At 39.7% G+C, this 26,933-nt stretch overlaps 2 protein-coding genes across 5 annotated transcripts in view; both read right to left on the reverse strand.

Moving 5' to 3' along the window:
- The window catches only part of ckap2l (cytoskeleton associated protein 2-like), a 29,105-nt gene extending 11,832 nt beyond the window's left edge, over nucleotides 1-17,273 (reverse strand). For 2 of the 4 annotated variants that reach the window (XM_061904504.1, XM_061904496.1), the window contains exons 1-4: nucleotides 13,857-14,044; nucleotides 2,761-2,827; nucleotides 2,573-2,633; nucleotides 1,066-2,099 (exon numbers count right to left, since the gene is read on the reverse strand). In XM_061904504.1, coding sequence (XP_061760488.1) covers nucleotides 1,066-2,099; nucleotides 2,573-2,633; nucleotides 2,761-2,827; nucleotides 13,857-13,899 — 1,205 coding nt within the window. In that variant the 5' untranslated portion in view covers nucleotides 13,900-14,044. Of the gene's footprint in view, nucleotides 1-1,065; nucleotides 2,100-2,572; nucleotides 2,634-2,760; nucleotides 2,828-12,161; nucleotides 12,255-13,856; nucleotides 14,045-16,962; nucleotides 17,060-17,151 lie in introns of those variants that run through there. The other 2 variants (XM_061904512.1, XM_061904522.1) reach the window with 2 other exon arrangements.
- Nucleotides 17,274-17,290: 17 nt separating this feature from the next.
- il1b (interleukin 1, beta) lies at nucleotides 17,291-26,287 on the reverse strand. The gene is made up of 4 exons (XM_061904536.1): nucleotides 25,985-26,287; nucleotides 21,311-21,475; nucleotides 19,339-19,472; nucleotides 17,291-18,212 (listed from the first exon to the last, which is right to left on the reverse strand). The coding sequence occupies exons 1-4, from the start codon at nucleotides 26,181-26,183 to the stop codon at nucleotides 17,991-17,993; spliced, it is 720 nt and encodes a 239-aa protein (XP_061760520.1). The 5' UTR covers nucleotides 26,184-26,287; the 3' UTR covers nucleotides 17,291-17,990.
- Nucleotides 26,288-26,933: the final 646 nt, after the last annotated feature.

Genomic DNA, 26,933 nt, shown 5'->3' on the forward strand with positions numbered 1-26,933 from the left:
TATGGATTCGTCATACATCACGCCAAACAAGGTTTGTAAGTTTTACAATATATCTAAAACTATTAATTCGCTATTTAGAACCCGTGCCAGCAACTTGAGGGTTCCAGGTGCGATTCCAGCTTCCGTCATCCTAGTCCCGGCTATTGTGTCCTTGGGCAAAACACTTCACCCTTGCTCCTGATGGGTCGTGGTTAGCCCCTTGCATGGTAGCTTTCGCCATCAGTGCGTGTGAATGGGTGACTGTGGGTATCATTCCGGGTATAGTAAAGTGCGATATAAAATGCAGACCATTTTACGGTTTATACTTACTAAACCGTCTCATGTGTGATGTCTGTGGGAGTAGGAGTATTTTCATGCATACTATAGGTTCATGCGAAAGTAATGCAATGAAACTAGCATTGTTAGCGTTATCTATTATGCTAATGACATGTATTGGAATCGAAAGCACTTTTTAACGGTCCTATATAACAAAAGGTGTTAAAACAATTGCCAGTGAGTCAACTTGTTATATTTCGTCAAGGGACAATACAATATGATACAAAGTCAACATGGCTATACATTAGTCACTGTACAGTTTGTAAAGCAGTATCGATTTACTTTTGCTCTGTTTAGACACCTTGCACTCAATCCACCCTCATCTTGGGATTGCCCTCCTATGATCAATAGGGTTTAAATGTGGAGGAGACATACTTATGGAGGTATGTTTGGACTTAAAGCGCTGTCAGAATGTCTCAAAACCTGTTGGAATTTGTCTTTCCCTTCAATGAACCGCAGCTCTCCCAGTGACGCCGCCACTCGTGCAGCCCCGACCGTGAGGCTACCAGCACTATGTGTGACTGCAGGCAAGACACAATTATCTTGCCAATCACATGTGTTGCCAACCATTTAAACCATAATGTGTGTGTGTTGACTCATGTACATCTGTGCTGCTATACAAGCTGTACACTGTCTACTCTAAAGTATATCCAAGTTTATATTTTGTAGAATTTTCTCTTGAACAGGATATTCGGTAAAGTACAACCAGCGGTCAGATACAGTATGTGTAATTGTTTTTTCTCTACTTACGTTCTCTCCTCTTGTTCAGCAGTAACTTTTTTGTCCACAGTTCGGGACTTTGGCGCTTTCGTAGCAGGAGCGGGCTTCGGTTGGCTGATCGCAGTGGCGGTCTGTGGCACCGGAGCGTTTCTTCTCTTTGGAGCAGTCTTAATGGAGGCATCCGCCACCTTATTTGCAGCCTCTCTGCCCGTCTTGGGTTTCTCCACTCGTGCCACAGCTGGAGGGGCTTTACCGTCTATCTTGGCAACGCACCTGCTCGCCGCCACTCCGCCATGGACGTTGGGCCGCTGGCTCGTCTTCCTGGCTTCGAGCTCAGGTCTCTGCTTTGCCGCCTGAGCGTGTGGTGCTGTGCGCAACGAGGAGGTGGTGAATGTTGATTTCAGTTTAAAAGAAGGCGCCTGCGACTGTCTGGCGAGGATGGCTTTGTGGCGAGACTCCTGAGTCTTGTTGGCAGTCAAACAACAGACAGCTGGTCTTTGGTGTAGTGGGATTTTGGAGACGGGACAGGAAGATGAGACGCCGGATCGCAAAGGAGCGGATTTCTGAGTCCGTACTGGTTCAGAGACTCTGTGTATGATCATGGTGGGAATGAGGCCAGTCCTGGTTTTGACCATTTGTCCCAAACTCATCCTGTCGGTGTAAGTCGTAGCCGGGAAGGAAGCAGCTTTATGTGTCGCAGCCCTGAGGGTGCCTTTCGGGTTCTTCATAACTGAAAAGTTGACATTGGAAGAGGCTTTCCCTATAGGCGGCTTCCTGACTTTGGTCTGATTTGTGGGATGACTGTCTGCTTTTAGGAGGGACTTGGAGGAAAGCCTGTATGTCGCCTTAAAAGCTGGCTTTTCAGCGAGTGTGGAACAACCACTAAGCGAACCTCTGGATTTCTGTGGTTCAGTCCGGATGCTGCTTTGTAGATTCTCTTTGTTTCGAACCACAAAAGTTTTTCTGCCCAGGTTTTGTTTGGCAAGAGGAGCCAAAGGTTGAGCGTTTTTGTCTTTCTGTCTAAAATTGCTGACGGGGGCTTTGTTTTCTTTTCCCTTGATGAGCTGCAAAGAGAAGACAAGAGACAATCATATTATTAACTGCCTCTTAGAACCTTTGTATATTTGCTCTGTTGACATCAAAGTATTTCTTTGTACTGTTTTTCCATCCATCCATCCATTTTCTACCGCTTATTCCCTTTTGGGGTCGTGGGGGCGCTGGCGCCTATCTCAGCTACAATAAGGCGGGAGGCGGCGTACACCCTGGACAAGTCGCCACCTCCTCGCAGGGCCAACACAAATGGACAGACAAAATTCACACTCACATTCACACACTAGGGCCAATTTAGTGTTGCCAATCAACCTATCCCCAGGTGCATGTCTTTGGAGGTGGGAGGAAGCTGGAGTACCCGGAGGGAACCCACGCATTCATGGGGAGAACATGCAAACTCCACACAGAAAGATCCCGAGCCTGGGATTGAACCCAGGACTGCAGGACCTTCGTACTTGTACTGTTTTTAAAAAACTTAAAAGCACACCTGGAGTGAAGATGGTCGTGCAGGTTCAGACTTCTTCACCGGACCATCAGCGACGTTTGGCCTGTGGTGTGAAAAGTGTTCATTCATTTAAATATTTAAAGACCTTTAGGTTGTTTGGTCTGAAAACATGACACGGTCACCTGAGTCAAGAAAAGAACAAACTATTGGTAATAATGCAGATATCTTACTTTGATCCGGGCAATTTGGATTTTCCTTTCATTGTCAAATACTCCATCAGCTTCTGCTTGCGCAGCTCTGTGACAAAATCAATCAGTAAAATAAATTAAAAAACAAAATGAAAAAAGATGTTTTGTAAATAATCCATTCCCAGTGTTTCCCATTCATTCATTCAAATGCAGCAGGAGGGATCAGTGTTGCCAACTTTGCGATTGGGTTATAAACCACTGTACACCAAAACAACCCGTCATCCAACAGTTTGTCCCCAGGCTGATGAACGCTGTGAAATAACTATGGAAGTAATAGGTCACTGTGAATGTACTAACTCATGGTTACGTGATCAGCTTTTTGCTTTTGCTCTATTCACCACTGCACTATTATGTATTAGCCTTGCACATATTTGTTGGATAAGTAGTTAAATACTATGTATTTTTAGATGAGACAGTCTACCAAGTCTAATTCCTCCTGTTTTAAACATACTTGGCCCAAAAAATCTGATTTTGATATCTCTAAATCTAGCAAGTATTCAGACCTCTGTCAATAATCAGGGTGCAATGGTAAACATTCATAGTTTTCATCAGCCTTTGTTTCAGTACAGAAGCATTCCGAACTCCCACGCAATACGCATTAAAAGTAATTTTTATCTCAGTTTTGTGAACCCAAAATATAGAGTATTGTATTGTAGAGGTGGGGGAAATAATCGATTTTCAGATGCATTGCAACTCGGACGATTATAAAATCGATTAGTAAAAGTCAATGATCGATAATCCGATGATTTATTGTAAATAAAGTAATGCAGACTAGGGCTGGGCGATATATCGATATAAACGATATAGCGCAGGTTTGTCTCTGTGCGATATAGAAAATGATTATATTGTAATATTCGATTAAATGTTCTCCCACACTTGCTTTTAGCTGCGTGCATTACATTACTGGCGTTTCTCACTCCTCGTCTCTCCTCCTCACAGCGACATAAAACAAGCCCGCCTTGTTACATACGTCACATACTGTCGCGCATGTAGCGTCATACGCTCTTGCCCACCAGAGAGGTAACAGCATGGCTAACGTTAGCTGAAGCATGTCGAGCGAAGCGGAGCTTGTGGCAATACAAGAGAATGAAGGTGTGAAACTGATCATAAATGGAGGAAGAACAATAAATGCCCAAAATAAAGAGCAGGGGGTCCATCATCTGGCGGTGGTTTGGCTTCAAGTGGGAAGATATTCAGCAGACAACAGCAATATGCAAAGTATGCAGCAGAAATGTTACTACAAAAATGTAGCAACATTATTAATTTGTTCTTTCATTTAAAAAGTCACCCGCATAAGAATGAAGAGTATATAATAAACACACTTTTGGTCAATTGACTTAGTTGTGATTTCCCTCTCTGCATGAAAGTTTAAAATGAGCATATATGAATGCAGTATGAAGAAGAATGTTTTAATGTAGACACATAGAATCATCATACTGCTGTGATTATATGCATCAAGTGTTCATTCAAGGCCAAGGCAAAATATCGTAATATATATCGTATATCCAGGCATGAGATTTGACCACGATGAAAAAGACTGAAAACATTTCCGGGGGCCTGGGGGACGAAGGCCCCCAGCCAGGTCCAGGGCGGTGCCCTGATGAGGAGACAAGGGGGGCAACATCCACCCCAGCTCCTGGTTTGTCACCAATTTAACATGCTAAAATTAACAAACACAGCACCATTTGAAGAAAATATTTTTGTGTTTAAAGACATGAAAACATCATTAATTGAAAATACATACCCCAATTATCCTAATAAATCACTGTATATGGTTCAGTCCCAACAGTATTTAGTCACTAATATTTACATCTTGTGTTCATTTCACATCCACAGGTGTAACATTGATCAGGGTTATTATCTACAGTTTATTTACAGTATTACCACATTACTTCAGTTCACTTCACACATTTACTTGCTCGGAGAGCCCTAACATGAGCTTTCCTTGCAAATTACTGAGCAGCCTGCATTTTCCTTTTGGTCTCTGCTTTTGAAGCTCCTTTTTTGGATTTCACTGCCAACTTCTGTCTCTAGTATTATATGCAAATTTATTTCAAATAAATTGTAACTGGAATCAATAATGCGACTCTTTGAATTTCTGTAATTTCATAATATATTTTCACGTGGCTTTTTATTTTTAGAAAAAACCATTTATATTTCGCAAAGCAATAATTGGTTAATATTAAAACAAACATGCGTATTTCGCAAGCAAATATTTTTTAGCTTACCTCATTATTAACTACCCTGTCTGCAACTGAAGTGGGTTGTTTGGGTGGATCTTTCCTCTCGATGTCTACGGCAGTTGTCGATGTAAACAAAGGATGAAGTCCGTAAGGTTTGCACACTTTCGGTTGACATCCAAAAGTACCAGCTAGTGAAAAGTTTGTTTTCCTTGCTTCAAGTTGTTTCATATGTTTTTGGCGTTTCGCATGTACTTCCGAAGCCTTGAAACCACGTGATCCATAGTCAATATTATCACGACACCGCATGCACAAAACTTTTCCGGGACGATCGATTTTCCGAATAAAATCGCCGAACGAAATCGTAACTTCCTTCTTCCCAACAGTATCAGTGACTTCCCTTTCCATCCAGTCCCATCGAAACGTATTTTTGACATGTTTATCAATTTCTTTTACTCGTGAAGTGTCCTTTCTCTCGAGAATCGACATCGATTACATTTGGAAAATTGCGGTGATAACGTCATCATTCATAACAGATGTCCTGATTGGTCACAAAGAACATATCGACCAATCAACTACGGCGTATTATATTACATTACGCCGTAGTTGATTGGTCGACACTTTTTTTCTCCCCGAGATTAAAGACGGAATTCCTACTTTAGACGGAAAAATCACATGCCTGTACATCACAATATGGCATAAAAATATCACAATATTAATAAAAGCCAATATTGCCCAGCTCTAATGCAGACAGTTCTAAAATTTGGCTGACTGCCACCTCAAAGAGAGATCCGACCAGCTTCGTTATCTAAAGGCCTACTGAAATGCGATTTTCTTATTCAAACGGGAATAGCAGGTCCATTCTATGTGTCATACTTGATCATTTCGCGATATTGCCATATTTTTGGTGAAAGGATTTAGTAGAGAACATCGACTATAACATTCGCAACTTTTGGTGCTGATTAAAAAGCCTTGCTTGTACCGGAAATAACCGACGATGTGCGCGTGACATAACGGGTTGTGGAGCTCCTCACATCTGAACATTGTTTACAATCATGGCCATCAGCAGCGAGAGCGATTCGAACAGAGAAAGCGACGATTTCCCCATTAATTTGAGTGCGAATGAAAGATTTGTGGATGAGGAAAGTGAGAGTGAAGAACCACCTACAGCTTTCTTCTTTACTCTCTCCATTGTTCATAGAACAAATTGCAAAAGATTCACCAACACAGTTGTCCAGAATACTGTGGAATTTTGCGATGAAAACAGACTACTTAATAGCTGGCCACCATGCTGTCCCAAAATGTCCTCTACAATCCGTGACGTCACGCGCAGGCGTCATCATACCGAAACGTTTTCAGCAGGATATTTCGCCGCGAAATTTAAAATTGCACTTTAGTAAGCTAAGCTGTATTGGCATGTGTTGCAATGTTAAGATTTCATCATTGATATATAAACTATCAGACTGCGTGGTCGGTAGTAGTGGGTTTCAGTAGGCCTTTAAGGGTACTTATGTTCCAGTTTTCCACACATTTCCATTAATTTAGAATTAATTTAAATGTTTGTTATTACAAACGCTCTGGATTTTTATGTAATGCATTACATTCTATCGTATGCATGTTCGAAATATACTGGAAATAAACTGAACTGCACTGAATTGACAAGTGGAAGTTAGCCAGCCGCAAGGGTCGCCAGACCTGAGGGACATTCTTTGAAGAATGTTGGCTGACTTTTGACGATGTGGAATAAAAATATATTATTTTATGTGTTTGTTAAACACTTATAACGTTATCCTAACGTCAGCACGCTAACATTATCTGCGGAAATCATAAAAAATACATAAGAAATATTTCCCTTCGGTCTGCATTCCCTTTGAAGAGCTTTCAAACTTCTGTTTTGTTTCGGTAAGATGCAACACTTCTCTCATGCGGTTGTTTCAGGGATTTGTGTGCGTCAACGGCATTTAAGCTTTTTGTTTTTAATCTTGCAGCGTTTATGACATTGGAGCACTTTCCTGGTTGCATGTGTTTTTATGGCCTTAAGGTGTCGTCTGTGCATTTTGTCTGACTTTTCTGCTGTATTCGCTGTCAGCCATTGTTCTTTCTTTTTTACAGTGATAATTTTGAACATTTGTGATCCATCATCCTTATCTATATGATCATGCAATAAAAATAGAACGCAAACTGAAATCAAGCGGATCACAATTTTATTGCTGATTTTTTTTAAGTTGCAAGTGATTAACGCTTATTTAGTGAAATGAAAAGAAATGTAAAACTGCATCAATATATATATATGAAATATAGATGCATCAATAATCGATGTTTAATCGGATCGTAGCTCCTGAATCTTAATCGAACCGTGAGGTGCACTCTAGTGAGATCTGACTGACCGCACAGCAGTTAAGGTAAAAAAAATGCTTATACGGTCAAAATAAATTGCATGATTAATCTAAGTGTGCACATTTTCTTGTGATTAATCACATGACTTATCTCATTAATTTTGACAGCCCTACTTTAATTATATGTAACATTATTTTAGCCTTATTAAAAATTACTGTATATGTATTGGAGCAGCAGTTTAATTCTGTTGTACGATGTAGTTTTTATCATCTAAGACTTTTTGCAAAAGTTTAATCAGTTTTATCTTTGAACGACTTTGAGCGGGTAATCCATGCTTTTAGTTCATCACGTTTGGACTACTGCAACACCCTCTACTTTGGAATGAACCAGGCTTCAATCGCTGGATTGCATTTAGCACAAAATGCTCCAGCTCGCCTTTTAACTGGCACTAAAAAACATGAACACATTACTCCAGTTTTAGAATCCCTTCACTGGCTCCCAGTTCAATTTAGAATTTGTTTTAAAATATTGTGGTTTGTTTTTAAATCTCTTGACAGACCTTTTAAAAATCTACATCCCTACAAGGTCTCTGAGGTCAGCTGATCAGTTTCTTCTTGTCGTCCCAAAAACCCGTTTAAAGTCCAGAGATGATGGTGCATTTTCTACTTTAGCTCCAAAACTTTGGAAACATATCCCTCTTCCTATTAAGACCGCTACCTCTTTAATGACTTATTAATCACGTCTTAAAAACATATTTTTACTTTTTGGCTTTCAAACCAGCTTGACAGTTGTGTGATTTTAGTCTATTTTGGTGCAGAATAGCTCAGTTGGTAGAGTGGATGCGTCACTGCCGTTGTGTCCTTGGGCAAGACACTTTATACCTAGTGTCACCCACATTGGTTTAAATGTAACTTAGATATTGGCTTTCGCTATGTAAAGCGCTTTGAGTCACTAGAGAAAAGCGCTATATAAATATAATTCATTTCACTTATTTTAATCCCTCTGATGTATTTTATGTATTTACTATTTTATAGTTGTTTTATATATTACAGACTCTTCTACACAACCAAAGAACGAGATTCCTCTACAGAATCTCCTCTATGGTCAACAAAAGCACCTTGAAGATTCTAGCCGGAACTCTCATTCAACCCTTTTTCAATTACGCTTGCACCTCCTGGTACCCCAGCACCTCCAAAACCCTCAAATTTAGACTCCAAATATCCCAGAACAAGCTAGTCTGGTTACTTTTAAGCCTACACCCCAGATCACATCTCACTCCAACCCACTTCTCCAAAGTGGGCTGGCTCAGGGTGGAGGACAGAGTAAAACAACTTGCACTGAGCCTAGTCTATAAAATCCGCTACACCTCCCTGATACCGAAGTACATGTCAAACTATTTCCTTAACGTAAATGACCGCCATAACCACAACACCAGAAGGACCTCCACAAACCACTTTAAACCCAGATTCCGATCTAACAAAGGTCTTAAGTCATTCTCTTTCTATGCCACATATATGTGGAATGCACTCCCAACAGGTGTAAAAGTAAGTGCATCTCTATCCTCCTTCAAAAGCGCTCTAAAACAACACCTCCAGGCAACTTTAACCCTTTACTAATACCCTCCTCATTCACATCCCATCTCCTCAGATTGTAAAAAACCTAATGTAAATAATCAAATGTACTTCTAATGTATATACTTGTTCTTATGCTATCTGAACTCACTATGTTCTCTGCTCGCTGTACATATCCTGCTAAGTAAGACCTACACTGTTTCAATGTCCATTTCTCTGTTGATGAGATTGTTGATGACTGAAGTACTGATATCAACCAAAGCCCCGGATTGTAAATAATTCAATGTATATACTATGATGATTAACTTGTGTGATGACTATATTATGCTGATAGTATATATTTGTACCATGAATTGATTAACGTGGACCCCGACTTAAAAAATTTGAAAAACTTATTCGGGTGTTACCATTTAGTGGTCAATTGTACGGAATATGTACTGAACTGTGCAATCTACTAATAAAAGTTTCAATCAATCTAATATGTTTGTCTTAGCTTCTGTGCAGCACTTTGTGAAACTTCTATAATTTTTTGGTAATGTGCTCTATAAATTAAAATGGATTGGATGTGCACGTGCCATTGATAAATATGAAAATTAGATCATTCAATTGATCCAAAATTTGACCCACAAACAAAGAATCGAAATTGCAATCTAATTGATTCCTAACTTTTTTTCATGCAAATTTAAGCAGTCAAACCAAAAGAGCAGCATTTTCTTTTTTTAAGGATAATGAAAAAAGTATGCACGTTGGAGTTCATAACTTTTATGGACAGAATTTCTAGGCGCAGTCAGGGCGTTGAGGGTATCTGGTTTTGGTGGCTGCAGGATTAGGTCTCGGCTTTTTGCAGATGATGTGGTCCTGATGGCTTCATCTGGCCAGGTTCTTCAGCTCTCACTGGATCGGTTCGCAGCCGAGTGTGAAGCGACTGGAATGAGAATCAGCACCTCCAAGTCCAAATCCATGGTTCTCGCCAGGAAAAGGGTGGAGTGCCATCTCCGAGTTGGGGAAGAGGAGTTCCAAGTACCTCAGAGTCTTGTTCACTAGCGGGGGAAGAGTGGATCGTGAAATCGACAGGTGCGGTATCTTCAGTAATGCGGACGTTGTATCGATCCGTTGTGGTGAAGAAGGAGCTGAGCCGGAAGGGAAAGCTCTCAATCTACCGCTCAATCTACGTTCCCATCTTCACCTATGGTCATGAGCTTTGGGTCATGACCGAAAGGACAAGATCACGGGTACAAGCGGCCGAAATGAGTTTCCTCAGCCGGGTGGTGGGGCTCTCCCTTAGAGATAGGGTGAGAAGCTCTGTCATCTGGGAGGAGTTCAAAGTAAAGCTGCTGCTCCTCCACATGGAGAGGAGCCAGATGTGGTCGTTCGGGCATCTGGTCAGGATGCCACCCGAACGCCTCCCTAGGGAGGTGTTTAGGGCACGTCCGACCGGTAGAAGGCCATGGGGAAGACCCAGGATACGTTGGGAAGACTATGTCTCCCGGCTGGCCTGAGAACTTCTCGGGATCCCCCAGGAAGAGCTGGACGAAGTGGCTGGGGAGAGGGAAGTGTGGGCTTCTCTGCTTTTCCCGCAACCCGACCTTGGATAAGCGGAAAAAGATGGATGGATGGAAAAAAGTATGTGTGTATCCTTAAACTATTAAGTGTATACTACCACTTCACCTATTATAGAAGGGTGTGCTTTCTTTAAAGGCCTACTGAAACCCACTACTACCGACCACGCAGTCTAATAGTTTATATATCAATGATGAAATCTTAACATTGCAACACATGCCAATACCACCGGTTTAGTTTACTAAATTGCAATTTTAAATTTCGGAAGTATCATGCTAAAACGTCGCAGTATGATGATGCGTGCGCGTGACGTCACGCATTGTAGAGGACATTTTGTTCAAGCACCGTTCACAGCTATAAGTAGTCTCTTTTCATCGCATAATTCCACAGTATTATGGACTGTCTGTGTTGCTGAACCTTTGGCAATTTGTTCAATGAATAATGGAGACGTCAAAGAAGAAAGCTGTAGGTGGGAAGCGGTGTATTGCGGCCGCCTTTAGCAACAAAAACACAGCCAGTTTTTCATTGTTTACATTCCCGAAAGATGACGGTGAAGCTTTACTATGGAACAGAGCGGTCAAGCGAACACGGTTGGATTGGACCACACACACATAGTACAGTGTATTATGCAGCGATCATTTCAAAAGATCGTGTTTCGAAGAAGGTCTTTTGCGAAGGCCAGAGATGGGCATCGACACCACCCGTCGACTGGTTCTGAAGAAAGGTGCGGGGTCGACCTTCAGGTTGTACAGGTACGACCATATAATCTCACTAAATCACTAGTAACACAATAAGCAGAAAAGGGATTTTCCAGAATTATCCTAGTAAATTTGTCTAATAACATCTGAATCGCTCCCACTGTATAGTCTTTTTTTCCCCTAGTCCTTCACTCTTATTTTCCTCATCCACAAATCTTTCATCCTTGCTCAAATTGATGGGGAAATCGTCGCTTTCTTGGGCTGAATCGCTCTTGCTGCTGGTGGCCATGATTATAAACAATGTGAGGATGTGATGAGCCCTACAACCCGTGACGTCACACGCACATCGTCTGCTACTTCCGGTACAGGCAAGGCTTTTTTATTAGCGACCAAAAGTTGCGAACTTTATCGTCGATGTTCTCTACTAAATCCTTTCAGCAAAAATATGGCAATATCGCGAAATGATCAAGTATGACACATAGAATGGACCTGCTATCCCCGTTTGAATAAGAAAATCTCATTGGTAGCAGTGGGTTTCAGTAGGCCTTTTAAGGCCTACTGAAGCCCACTACTACCAACCACGCAGTCTGATAGTTTATATATCAATGATGAAATCTTAACATTGCAACACATGCCAATACGGCCGGTTTAGTTCACTAAATTACAATTTTAAATATCCCGCAAAGTGTCAGTTGACGCGTGCTCGTGACGTTATTGGTTAGAGTGGACATTTTATCCCAGCACCACTCACAGCTAAAAGTCGTCCGATTTAATCGCATAATTACACAGTATTTTGGACATCTGTGTTGCTGAATCTTTTGCAATTTGTTCAATTAATAATGGAGACTATAAAGAAGAATGCTAATGGTGGAAAGCGGTGGACTGCAGCTGCCTTTAGCAACCAAAACACAGCTGGTGTTTCTTTGTTTGTTGTGAAGCTTTAATATGGAACAGAGCGGTCAAGCAAACATGTTTCTCTACCACATGTCCACCCGCAGGTTTCGGTGAGAAAATTGTAGTAATATGTTGGCTCTTACCGGAGACATGAGCGGAGCTTGCGTCCTCCTGCAGCAGCTGTCAAAGACACAGCTACGACTTTCTTGGCTCCTCCATGGCTTTCATCTGAGACACTGGCGGTCAACACACCCCTCTGACTTTTAGGTATGACTTTATAATCTCATTCAAACAGTAGTAACACAATAAGCAGATAAGGGATTTTTCAGAATTATCCCAGTAAATGTGTCTAATAACATCTGAATCGCTCCCACTGCTGTCGCCTTTTTTTCTTTTCTAGTGCTTCACTGACTTTCTTCAACCACGAATCTTTCATCCTCGCTCAAATTAATGGGAAAATCGTGGCTTTTTCTGTCCCAATCACTCTCGCTGCTGGTGGCCATCATTGTAAGCAATGTGAGGATGTGAGGCGCTCCAAAACCTGTGACGTCACGCGCACATTGTCTGCTACTTCCGTAACAGGCAAGGCTTTTTTTATTACCGACCAAAAGTTGCAAACTTTATCGTCGATGTTCTCTACTAAATTATTTCAGCACAAATATGGCAATATCGCGAAATGATCAAGTATGACACATAGAATGGACCTGCTATCCCTGTTTGAATAAGAAAAACTCATTTCAGTAAGCATTTATAAAACAATGATGAAATCTTAACATTGCAACACATCCCAATACGGCCGGTTTAGTTTACTAAATTGCAATTTTAAATTTCCCGCTAAGTGTCTGTAGAAAACGTTGCGGAATGATGACGCTTATGTTGACGCGTGCTAGTGACGCTATTGGTTGGAGCGGACATTTTACCCCAGCACCACTCACGGCTAAAAGTTGTCCGATTTAATCGCATAATTACCCAGTATTTTGGACATCTGTGTTGATGAATCCTTTGCAATTTGTTCAATTAATAATGGAGACTATAAAGAAGAATGTTGTTGGTGGAAAGCGGTGGATTGCAGCTGCCTTTAGCAACCAAAACACAGCCGGTGTTTCTTTGTTTGTTGTGAAGCTTTAATATGGAACAGAGCGGTCAAGCGAACATGATTCTCTACCACATGTCAACCGGCAGGTTTCGGTGAGAAAATTGTGGTAATAAGTCGGCTCTTACCGGAAACATGAGCAGAGCTTGCGTCTTCCTGCAGCTCACAAAACACCAGTAACACAATAAGCAGATAAGGGATTTCCAGAATGATCCTAGTAAATGTGTCTAATAACATCTGAAGTGCTCCCACTGCCGTCGTCCTTTTTTTTCTGTCTAGTGCTTCACTCTAACTTTCCTCATCCACTAATCTTTCATCCTCGCTCAAATTAATGGGGAAATCGTCGCTTTCTCGGTCTGAATCGCTCTCGCTGCTGGTGGCCATCATTGTAAACAATGTGAGGAGCTCCACAACCTGTGACGTCATGTGCACATCGTCTGCTACTTCCAGTACAGGCAAGGCGTTTTTATCACCGACCAAAAGTTGCGAACTTTATCGTTGATGTTCTCTACTAAATCCTTTCAGCAAAAATATGGCAATATCGAAAAATGATCAAGTATGACACATAGAATGGACCTGCTATCCCCGTTTGAATAAGAAAATCTCATTTCAGTAGGCCTTTAATTGAACAGCTAGCATGACAAACATGTCCATTGAGTAATGCTAACTGCTTGGCTAGCTAGCTAGCATCTGGCGCAAACGCATCGTAACGTTATTGAAATGACAAAAACATTCACGTTCAGACCTTTCCTTAGTGCCATAGACGCCGCGGGGTCTTCTTCGTCCATATCCCGTCAAACTGTTGACTCCACTTTGACCAAGCGTGATGTTTGAATTATATTTCCCTTAGCTGGAAAACAACCGGGTTGTGTTAGTTTTGAAAGTACCGGTTTGGGGTGCTGGGCTCATTGCTCCTCTCTGATTGGACAGTTTCGAATTTATGAACGTGCCCTTGAGCAAGAAGCCGACAGCTGATTGGAGGAGATTTTATCAACGGAATGTGATTGCCCAATCACGGTGTACAATATCACGTACACATTTTAACTCTATTTGTTGGAATTAGAAGAGATGTCAAAGTGAGAATTTGAACATTTACAAATGTAAGCACATCTTTGGATGCCAGTTAATTGTGCTATGGTTGAAAAAAATAACTTTTCACTTATTCTTGTGAGATAATCATACAATTGTGTGCAAAGGAAATTAGCAAATGTCCTGCGACGAGATAGCGACTTGTCCAGGGCGTACACCGCCTTCCGCCCGATTGTAGCTGAGATAGGCACCAGCGCCCTCTGCGACACCAAAGGGGATAAGCGGTAGAAAATGGTTGAATGGATAAATAATAATTGGTGAAGTTGTACAAACCCTGTTTCCATATGAGTTGGGAAATTGTGTTAGATGTAAATATAAACGGAATACAATGATTTGCAAATCCTTTTCAACCCGTATTCAATTGAATGCACTACAAAGACAAGATATTTGATGTTCAAACTCATAAACTTTTTTTTTTGTGCAAATAATAATTAATTTCGAATTTCATGGTTGCAACACATGCCAAAGTAGTTGGGAAAGGACATGTTCACCACTGTGTTACATCACCTTTTCTTTTAACAGCACTCAATAAACGTTTCCACCAACTGAGGAAACTAATTGTTGAAGCTTTAAAGTGGAATTATTTCCCATCCTTGTTTTATGTAGAACTTCAGTCGTTCAACATTCCGGGGTCTCCGCTGTCGTATTTTACGCTTCATAATGCGCCACACATTTTCGATGGGAGACAGGTCTGGACTGCAGGCTGGCCAGGAAAGTACCCGTACTCTTTTTTTTACAAAGCCACGCTGTTGTAACACTTGTCTGGCTGAAATAAGCAGGGGCGTGCGTCCATGATAACGTTGCTTGGATGACAACATATGTTGTTCCAAAAGCTGTATGGGACCTTTCAGCATTAATGGTGCCTTCACAGATGTGTAAGTTACCCATGCCTTGGGCGCTAATACACCCCCATACCATCACAGATGCTGGCTTTTTTTTTGCGCCTATAAAAATCCGAATGGTTATTTTCCTCTTTGTTCTGGAGGACACCATGTCCTCTGTTTCCAAATATAATTTGAAATGTGAACTCTTCAGACCACAGAACACTTTTCCGCTCAGTCCATCCTAGATGACCTCGGGCCCAGCCAAGCCGGCGGCATTTAAGGATATTGTTGATAAATGGGTTTGGCTTTGCATAGTAGAGTTTTAACTTGCACCTACAGATGTAGCGACCAACTGTAGTTACTGACAGTGGTTTTATGAAGTGTTCCTGAGCCCATGTGGTGATATCCTTTACACACTGATGTCAGTTTTTGATGCAGTACCGCCTGAGGGATCAAAAGTGTTATATCATCGCTTACGTGCAGTGATTTCTCCAGATTCTCTGAACTTTTTGATGATTTTACGGACCGTAGATGGTAAAATCCCTAAATTCCTTGCAATAGCTCGTTGAGAAATGTTGTTCTAAAAATGTTCGACAATTTGCCTACAAAGTGGTGACCCTTACCCCATCGTTGTTTGTGAATTACTTAGCATTTTATGGAAGCTGTTTTTATACCCAATCATGGCACCCACCTGTTCCCAATTAGCCTCCACTCCTGTGGGATATTCCATATAAGTGTTTGATGAGCATTTCTCAACTTTATCAGTATTTATTGCCACCTCTCCTAACTTCTTTGTCACGTGTTGCTGGCATCAAATTCTAAAGGTAATGATTATTTGCAAAAAAAAAAAACGTTTATCAGTTTGAACATCAAATATGTTGTCTTTGTAGCATATTCAACTAAATATGAGTTGAAAATGACTCGCAAATCATTGTATTCCTTTTATATTTACATCTAACACAATTTCCCAACTCATATGGAAACGGGGTTTGTATTTCATACTGTGAGATGAGTAAGATTATCTTGAAAATGAATGGATGGATGAATGAAATAAATTCAGAATGTTTATCATGGTTGTGATTGATTACTTGCAAAGGCACAGCTGGATCAGACATCATTCCTGACTGAAAAACAAACAAACGCCATAAAACAATTACAATTGACAAATGCTGCAAATTAAAAGTTGTTACACTACAGAAAAAAAAAAAAAAAAACACAAACGAAAAATGCTTTAAAGGCCAAAAAAGAACCACACAAACCGCCAAAACAATTGCATGAGAGAAATGTTGAAAATTCACACAGAGAACAACGGATACAATTGCTATGATATGAAAAGGGGTAGGTCAAAATAAGATCTGCTTCTTCCTACTCCTTTTCGGACATGCTGTAATGAAACAATTGGAAATATCTAATGCATTACATTGTATTGCATGCATGTTCGAAATAAATTGAACTGCACTGAATTGAAAAGTGGAAGTTAGCCATGCAGCCACAAGGGTCGCCAGACCTGAGGGACATTTTTTGAAGAAGGCTGGATAACTTTTGACGATGCGGAATAAAAATATTTTCATTCATGTCTTTGTTAAGCACTTATTATGTTATCTTAATGCCAGCACGCTAACATTAGCTGCGGAAATCGTTAAAAATACACAAGAAATATTTCCCTTCGGTCTGCATTCCCTTTGAAGAGCTTTCAAACTTCTGTTTTGTTTCGGGAACTTGCAACACTTCTCTCATGCGTTTTTTTCAGGGATTTATGTGTGTCTGGGGCATTTACACTTTAGTTGTTGTTTTTTTAGCCTTGCAGCGCTTATGACATTGCAGCATTTTCCTGGTTGCATGCGTTTTTATGGCCTTTGGATGTTGAGAGAGGACGGCGTGGCGAAGTTGGTAAAGTGGCTGCGCCAGCAATCTGAGGGTTACGGGTTCAATCCTCACCTTCTTCCATCCTAGTAACGTCCGTTGTGTCCTTGGGCAAGACATTTCACCCTTGCTCCTGATGGGTCCTGGTGAGCGCCTTGCATGGCAGCTCCCACTGTGAATGGGTGAATGTGAAAATACTGTTAAAGCGCTTTGGGCTCCTTTAAAAAGGGGTAGAAAAGAACTATACAAGTACAACCCATTTACCATTTGTTGGTGCATTTTGTCTGACTTTTTATCGCGTTTTCTGTCGGCCATTGTTCTTTCTCTTTAACAGTGATCCTTTTGAACATTTGTGGTCCATCATCCCGATCTATATGATCATGCAATAAAATAGAATGCAAACTGAAACACAAATCACAATTTTATTGTGCATGGCTGATCCAAAGTTTGAAGCATTTGTACAAAAGCAGACTTCTGCATAAATACATGGTGGTGTACACATTGATTTTCAATAATTAAATAAATAATTACAATAAATAAATACATAAATAACTGAATAAATACATAAATAATAGAAAGCTTGCAGATACCAATCCAAGTTGCTCTACTGATCAAGATGTGCTTTCACACTTTTTCGTCCTTGTTTCATTCCTCCCCCTTTGATGCATATTTTGCTTTGTCACTGACATCAACAGTTGTATAACAATGTTGATGCTAAACATGTCACGTTAGCGGTTAGCATGTCACGGCTTATACTGAAGTGGCCCACCTTTTCACCGTGTGAATTAGGATAATTTGCTCAGAAATTCCACACATCTACTTTCTCCATATCACTATTCAAGTTATCGGCAAACATTGTTTCGCCGTCGTTTTTTTTTGGGCACCGTGGTAGTAATTTGACCCGCTCATACAGCCGACCTTCTTCCGGTTTACATTCTTTTGACCAATTAGAGAGGCGAGCAATGTCACGTGACCTGCTGTGGTGCGCTCGGATTTTTAAAGGTGTAATCAGGTAACGCATCAAAGGGGGTAAAAAAAAATCGATTTTAAAAAGTGAACTGTAAGTGTAAAAAAACACTTTTAAGGACAGTTCTTTTCCGGCTTTAACTTTGCCTCTGGATGTTGAAGGTGATGTAGCGGTTGGCAGTCCGCTGGCACATTTCCACCGGCATGCTGTCCTCCTCCGCAGTGCTGACGAACCAGTTGGGGAATTGTGCAGACATGAGGGTGCTGTTGCTCACCCCCGAGTCCCGTTTGTAGAAGAGGAAGCGAACCATCTCGCTATCGGAATTGATCCTTGTCAAACTGCTGCCGTCCTGCAGCGTCTGGAGAAAGAAGAAGTCAGCAGGCTTTTTAATTGTTTTCATTTTCATCACTTTATTAAAAAAAATAATTCCACAAGTACAACTTAATATGTGACAGCTGGTAACTGTTAGTGTGCTAACATTAGCATGCTAGCACACTAACATTAAATTGCTATCTGTTTTTTTTTTTAGCTCATTCAATACACCTTGCGGTCATATAACTTGGTATGAAACGAGCTAACTGCTAGCACGTTAACGTTAGCATGCTAGAATGCTAGCATTAAAGTGCTAACTTTTTCATGTCATTCGATTTCACCTTGCAATCGTATAACTTGGTATGTGAAACAAGCTAACTGTTAGCATGTAACATTAGCATGCTAGCACGCTAACAATAAAGTGCTAACTTTTATTTATCTCAGTCGATACACCTCGCGGTCATATAACTTGGTATGTGTAACAAGCCAACTGTTAGCATGTAACATTAGCATACAAGCACAATAACAATATAGTGCTAACTTTTTTTTATCTAATTCGATTCACCCAGCGGTCACATAACTTGGTATATGAAACTAGCCAATTGTTACAATGTTAATGTTAGCATGCTAGCAGGCTAGCATTAAACTGCTAACTGTTTTATCTCATTCGATTACCCTTGTGGTCATATAACTTGATATGTGAAACAAACCAACTGTTAGCAAGTTAACGTTAGAATGCTAGCACTCTAACAATAAAGTGCTAACTTTTTTTTATCTCATTCAATTCACCTTGCGGTCATATAACTTGGTATGTGAAACTAGCCAACTGTTAGCATGTTAACGTTAGCATGCTAGCACGCTAGCATTTAACTGCTAACTTTTTTATCTCATTCGATTTCCCTTGTGGTCATATAACTTGGTATGTGAAACAAACCAACTGTTAACAAGTTAACGTTAGCATGCTAGCACGCTAACAATAAAGTGCTAACTTTTTTTTAATCTCATTCGATACACCTCGCGGTCATATAACTTGGTATGTGAAACAAGCCAACTGTTTGCATGTTAACGTTAGCATGCTAGCATTAAAGTGCGAGTTTGAGATAGGCTCCAGCACCTCCCGCAACCTTGATAGGGACAAGCGGTAGAAAATGGATGGATAATTGTCCATTTACCTCCAAGTGTAGAGTGGGCCTGTCCCCGTCCTGGTGGCAGGACAGGTAAAGACTTGTGCCCTTGATGCCCAGAGCCACTGGTCGGGCCTCAGTGTTGGGGGACGGGCGCACGTAGGTGGACATGTTCAGGAGCACTGCAAGGACAGCAACAATAAATTAGACCCAAGGTGACATGATGGTATTAAAACGGGTGTCAAACGTACGGCCCGCTAACAGGTTTTACCCGGCCCGTGTGATAATGAATTTGCCAAGTATTAAAATGAGCTGCATTTTTTAAAATTTATTTAAAAAATAAATTATTTATTCATTTGATAGGGAAATCATAATACAGGTACTGAGAAAATACACTTTTTTTGTCCCCTACCCCCCCAAAAAAAAATAAAAAATAAAAATAATAAAAGTAAAATTATGACACCCCCGCCCACACCTGTCCTACATTTCAGTCACAGTGGGTAGCAATGTACTGCCTTCCTTTAGCAGATAGAGAATCACAATAACTGACTAAAAGTTAAAAAAAAAAAAAAAGGTAACAAGAGAAATCAAAATCAAACATCCGTTGAAACAAGTGTCACTGAATAAAAACAACAAAGAAAAAGAGTTGAGGTAATAGGTTCATTGTCACATTTATCATTTTAGATCGGGGGCCACATGGAGAAAAATCTACTCCCAAGTGTCATAGATTTTGGTATTTCATTAATGCTAAATGTAAACATGTTAGCACATGTTAACATGTTTTTAAACTCATTTTACTCCTATTTGTTGCATACCGTATTTCCTTGAATTGCCGCCGGGTATATAGTATGCGCCTGCCTAGAATTACTGCCGGGTCAAACTCGTTTCTCAAAATAATTAGCGCATGCTTAGCATTACCGCCGGCTCAGGATTAACGCCGGGTCAAACTCGTTTCGAAAAATATTATTTTTATTAGCGCATGTCTAGAATTTTCGCCGGGTCAAACTCGTCACGTCACGAGTGACACTTCACCTGTCATCATTTTCAAAATGGAGGAGGCTGATTACAATCATTTGAAATCGCATAAAGGGAAGAAGATTAAGAGCTATTCAGTAGGATTTAAGGTCCAAACTATTGAATATGCTATAAAGAACAGTAGGCAGCTATGTTTTATTAATATACCGTAGCTGCGTGTGTCGAATATGAGTCATTAAATGACTCCCGCCTCCTGGTGGTAGAGGGCGCTAGTGATCCTTCTTGCGACTACTTGGCTGCAGAAGAAGTGACAACAAGCAGCAGGAGTGAGCAGCGATTGTTTATTTTTTCCTCTCGCTTGCACTTTTAACATGGAAGATTACATATCTAAAATAAAACAGTTTTCTAAACTTGACTTTCAATCGAAGCAGGAGGTAATAAAGGAAGACCTCCATTGATTGATTGATTGATACTTTTATTAGTAGATTGCACAGTTCAGTACATATTCCGTACAATTGACCACTGAATGGTAACACCCGAATACGTTTTTCAAGTTGTTTAAGTCGGGGTCCACGTAAATCAATTCATGGTAAAGAGACAAAGATACTTTTTAAAACTAAAGAAAGATAAGGAAGACTTCTATAAACAAGTTATCGATGCTTTCGATCAGAAGGAGCCGCGCATGGACTTCATTTATAAGTAAAAGTAAGAAAAAAATAATGTTTTTTTAATTAAATGTGCTTTTCATAATGGTATCCTTACATCACACTCAAATTTATAAGCGCAGGCCTAAATTTACCGCGCCGGAGTGAGAAGAGGTTTTAAAATAATTAGCGCATGCTTGCCTTTACCGCATGCCTTTGGTAAACGCCGGAGTGAGAAAAGGTTTTAAAGTAATTTGCGCCCCAGTGGCAATTCAAGGAAATACGGTACTTGACACTATCTGTCCAGCGTGCTCACTGTTAGCATTTCATTACAGCTTTGGCTCTTTTCAGCAGTCACACTAAATTTCTACTAAAATTGCATTTTGGTAGCGCGGACACACCTTTGCGATGGCTGCTTCCTCCCTGCAGCGTGACGGCGTGCAGCTCCATGCTGTCATGGACCACCACCAAACTCTTCTTCTGGCTGTCGGTTACGCTGCACTGGTACTGGCCCGTCCTGCTGAACTGGTTGGGTCGAGACGGCCTACTCTCGGGCATGTTGATCACTGATAGAGGATGAAATGGCCATTAGTCAAGGACACACCTCCGCCACACCAGGGGGCGATACCCCGGCAACAAAAACTACAGGCAGGTCAACGCACTCTGTTCACTTAGAAAATTGCGTCAATTACCTGTATCGGCATCATTATCTACATAAGTAAGTGAAAGCTGAAAAATGTCCCTAAATTGGTTATTATGTTAACCCGAATATAAGACGACTTCCCTTTTCTTTAAGAACAAATCAAAGACCAGACAATCAACATTTTTAGGGACCGAGGACCCTATTGAATTTCTAAGGTTTTATTATTATTATTATTAGGTTGCATACAAAATGCATCTTTTTTTGTGTATGTTTGTTGTTATGATCACGTCCACAGACCACTCACTACAAGACGACTGATACTTTGCAGACATTTTATTTGACAAGATTCCGTCTTATATACACCTTAACCATGCTACAGTAATGCAATGGTTGGGCAATATTAATGTAAACAAAGGACAAACTCATGCCCGTGGGCACCAGGTTGCCCGTAAGGACCAGATGAGTAGCCCGCTGGCCTGTTCTAAAAATAGTTCAAATAGCAGCACTTACCAAGTTACCAGTGAGGTGCCTCTATTTTCTAAATTTTATTTATTTACTAGCAAGCTGGTCTCACTTTGTTTGACATTTTTTTAATTCAAAGAGAGACAAAACTCAAATAGAATTTGAAAATCCAAGAAAATATTCTAAAGACTTGGTCTTCATTTGTTTAAATAAATTAATTTATTTTTTTACTTTGCTTCTTATAACTTTCAGAAAGACAATTTTAGAAAAAAAATATAACCTTAAAAATGATTTTAGGATTTTTAAACACATATACCTTTTTACCTTTTAAATTCCTTCCTCTTCTTTCAATGATCTATTGCTAACGATGGACTCTGATGCGTCATCTATGTTGCTGCTCCTCGATCTTAGCGCTGCTTTCGATACCGTCGATCATAATATTTTATTAGAGCGTATCAAAATACGAATTGGTATGTCAGACTCAGCCCTGTCATGGTTTAACTCTTATCTTACTGATAGGATGCAGTGCGTCTCCTATAACAGTGTGACCTCGGACTATGTTAAGGTAACGTGTGGAGTTCCCCAGGGTTCGGTCCTTGGCCCTGTACTCTTCAGCATCTACATGCTGCCGCTAGGTGACGTCATACGCAAATACGGTATTAGCTTTCACTGTTATGCTGATGACACCCAACTTTACATGCCCCTAAAGCTGACCAACACGCCGGACTGTAGTCAGTTGGAAGCGTGTCTTAATGAAATTAAACAATGGATGTCCGCTAACTTTTTGCAACTTAATGCCAAAAAAACGGAAATGCTGATTATCGGTCCTGCTAGACACCGACCTCTATTTAATAATACAACTTTAACATTTGACAACCAAATAATAAAACAAGGTGACTCTGTAAAAAATCTGGGTATTATCTTCGACCCAACTCTCTCCTTTGAGTCACACATTAAAAGCGTTACTAAAACGGCCTTCTTTCATCTCCGTAATATCGCTAAAATTCGCTCCATTTTGTCCACTAAAGACGCCGAGATCATTATCCATGCGTTTGTTACGTCTCGTCTCGATTACTGTAACGTATTATTTTCGGGTCTCCCCATGTCTAGCATTAAAAGATTACAGTTGGTACAAAATGCGGCTGCTAGACTTTTGACAAGAACAAGAAAGTTTGATCATATTACGCCTGTACTGGCTCACCTGCACTGGCTTCCTGTGCACTTAAGATGTGACTTTAAGGTTTTATTACTTACGTATAAAATACTACACGGTCTAGCTCCAGCCTATCTTGCCGATTGTATTGTACCGTATGTCCCGGCAAGAAATCTGCGTTCAAAAGACTCCGGCTTGTTAGTGATTCCTAGAGCTCAAAAAAAGTCTGCGGGCTATAGAGCGTTTTCCGTTCGGGCTCCAGTACTCTGGAATGCCCTCCCGGTAACAGTTCGAGATGCTACCTCAGTAGAAGCATTTAAGTCTCATCTTAAAACTCATTTGTATACTCTAGCCTTTAAATAGACCTCCTTTTTAGACCAGTTGATCTGCCGCTTCTTTTCTTTCTCCTATGTCCCCCCCTCCCTTGTGGAGGGGGTCCGGTCCGATGACCATGGATGAAGTACTGACTGTCCAGAGTCGAGACCCAGGATGGACCGCTCGTCGGGACCCAGGATGGACTGCTCGCCTGTATCGGTTGGGGACACCTCTACGCTGCTGATCCGCTTCAGATGGTTTCCTGTGGACGGGACTCTCGCTGCTGTCTTGGAGCCACTATGGATTGAACTTTCACAGTATCATGTTGGACCCGCTCGACATCCATTGCTTTCGGTCCCCTAGAGGGGGGGGGTTGCCCACATCTGAGGTCCTCTCCAAGGTTTCTCATAGTCAGCATTGTCGCTGGCGTCCCACTGAATGTGAATTCTCCCTGCCCACTGGGTGTGAGTTTTCCTTGCCCTTTTGTGGGTTCTTCCGAGGATGTTGTAGTCGTAATGATTTGTGCAGTCCTTTGAGACATTTGTGATTTGGGGCTATATAAATAAACATTGATGATGATGATGATTTCCTGACAATTTAAATCAATGTTCAAGTATTTTTTTAAATTTTTTTATTATGAGGAATAATAAATACATTTTAATTTAATTCTTCATTTTAGCTTCTGTTTTTTCGACATAGAATATTTGTGAAATATTTCTTCAATCTTATTATGATTCAAAAAAATTCAAAAACATTATTATGGCAAATCTAGAAAATCTTTAGAATCAAATTTAAATCTTATTTCAAATTTTTTTTAATTTCTTTTAAAATTTTTGTTCTGGAAAATCTAGAAGAAAATGATTTGTCTGTTAGAAATATAGCTTTGTCCAATTTGTTATATATTCTAACAAAATGCAGATTGGATTTTAACCTATTTAAAACATGTAATCAAAATTCTAAAATTAATCTTAATTAGGAAAAATTACTAATGATGTTCCTTAAATCGTTTTTTTTTATTTTTTCAAAAAGATTCGAATTAGCTAGTTTTTCTCTTAATTTTTTTAGGTTGAATTTTGAATTTTAAAGAGTCGAAATTGAAGATAAACTATGTTTCAAAATTTAATTTTCTTTTTTTTCGTGTTTTCTTCTCTTTTAAACCGTTCAATTAAGTGTCATTTATTCTCTACAAAAAACCTTCCGTAAAAGTAAAAAAAAAATACGACGGAATGACAGACAGAAATACCCATTTATATATATATATATATATATATATATATATATATATATATATATATATATATATATGTATATATATATATATGTGTATATATATATATATATATATGTATTGATTGGATTATCCAGAGAATAGTGCTCGATACCGTGGTAGAGCGCAATATGTAGGAGATTCTCTCCTGATGATTGAGGGAACCCCTCATGAAACAGTTCTGTAGAGATGAAGTAGTCTTGTGATTTTTTCCCACACCTACATATATATATATATATATATATATATATATATATATATATCCAACCCATCCATTTTCTACCGCTTATTCCCTTTCGGGGTCGCGGGGGGCGCTGGCGCCTATCTCAGCTATATATATTTATTAAAGGTAAATTGAGCAAATTGGCTATTTCTGGCAATGTATTTAAGTGTGTATCAAACTGGTAGCCCTTCGCATTAATCAGTACCCAAGAAGTAGCTCTTGGTTTCAAAAAGGTTGGTGACCCCTGATCTATATAATGAATCACATTTCTTAGCCGTTTCTCAACTGTTGACGGTTTTGCTTCATTGGCACCGTTAGCTAAAACCTAGCATCATAACTCCCTCTTTGTTGACAGGAAAAAAAACACTGTCTTATATACGGGTCACTATAAGAGCATACAAAATATATGATTGTTTTAATAGTTTTTGTATTTAACGAGCAAAAACAAGATTCAGCAAAAAAAAAAAATGTATTCTTTAGAATATATTTTTAAATGAAATAAATAACTATACAAATCAATATAATACATTTTAAACATACATATATATAAGAAAATATATTAAAAAAATATGTATATATATTAAAAAAAATATATATTTAAAAAAATATATATAAATAATTATATATATATATATGTATATATATATATATAAAATAAAAAAAAATATATATATCAAAAAACATTTTTTTTAAACTGTTTTTTTAAGATATGCAGTGTTAACAGAACCTGCATAAAAGCCTGATTTGATATGATGGATACAAAGTGCCATTTTTAGCCTAAAGCTATTTTTTCATTGGTTTTGGCATACTGTAAAAATATAGTGACCACATTTTTATTAAATATTTCACTCTTTTACTTTGTCACCTGTTCGAACAAGCCGAGATGAAGATGTTTAGTTCAGTTAGCTTACATATTGCCTTACATCGGATGGGTTTTAGCATCTTTACTGTACAAAATGTATCAAAGCATCTTTTCATTTTTACTGTATGAATGATGGCTAGCAAAGCATACCTTCAACAACGTCCTCCATCATGATGTTGAGGAGGTTCTCCTCCGAGAATTCGGTGCCCAGCGCCGTCTGGCAGCTTTTGCCCTTTAACCTCTCCATGGCGACCACCAGGTTGACCACGCGCCTCATGGTCAGGGGGTGGCGGGACACCTCCAGGCCCAGTCCGGCGGGCAGCTTGTTGCATGTCATCTCAGCGGTCATCTTTTCAAGTGGAGCTTGTTATTTCTCTGAGTATATTTTGGTTTTACAGATCTCAGCTCGTGTCGCTTCTGTTCTGCCTTCGTGTCGAGACGTGAAGGCTTTTATGCACCTTACACACCTTACGCTGCAGGGAATTCCCCACAGACGCAGGAAGTGGCCCAGTCTGTGTGGCAATACTGTACTTCGGGCAGCGTATAGGATGATGATGTGCAACAGGAAGTCAATCAGATATGGATAACAGCTCAGGAATGACGATCATCCGATGACAATTTGCCATAAAGATAACGGATGCCTTTAAAAAAAAAAAAGATTGTTTTTGGCACCAGGCAACTTTTTTATGTTAACTCAGAAATATACGGAATGAAAAAAAAACCTCAAAAATAGTGATGGCACTTTTGACAAGGAAAAAAATCCTTATTTATTGCATTCATTTTGCATCTTATTATTAAGATTATTAGTGCTATTATTATTCTAAAAACTTGCCCAAAACAAATACAATTGTAGTTGTTATGTATTTGTCAAAATACTAAATTGAAACAAAAAAAAATAATTTTTCCAAACACATACACATAATAATATTCACATTTTTAGTATTATTTAAAACAGGGGCAAGTTTTCAATAAGAGCAATGTCGCTGTTATGGCTGTCCTGTAACAGTAAATAACATATGAAAATAAATGTACAGCACAGCGTAATGATTAGCCTCATGACATTTGTACAGAATTGTCTAAACCAATGGCTCTCAAACTT

This window comes from Nerophis ophidion, linkage group LG01 (assembly GCF_033978795.1).
Source record: "Nerophis ophidion isolate RoL-2023_Sa linkage group LG01, RoL_Noph_v1.0, whole genome shotgun sequence".
Taxonomy (NCBI): Eukaryota; Metazoa; Chordata; class Actinopteri; order Syngnathiformes; family Syngnathidae; genus Nerophis; species Nerophis ophidion.

Bases quoted from the DNA above. Each gene is read 5' to 3' on its own strand.
- il1b (XM_061904536.1), bottom strand. From the start codon at position 26,183: ATGACCGCTGAGATGACATGCAACAAGCTGCCCGCCGGACTGGGCCTG. The intron at 21,476-25,984 runs GTATGCTTTGCT...ATCCTCTATCAG, and splicing joins GATGGAGGACGTTGTTGAAG to TGATCAACATGCCCGAGAGT. The intron at 19,473-21,310 runs GTGTGTCCGCGC...CTGTCCTTGCAG, and splicing joins AGGAAGCAGCCATCGCAAAG to TGCTCCTGAACATGTCCACC.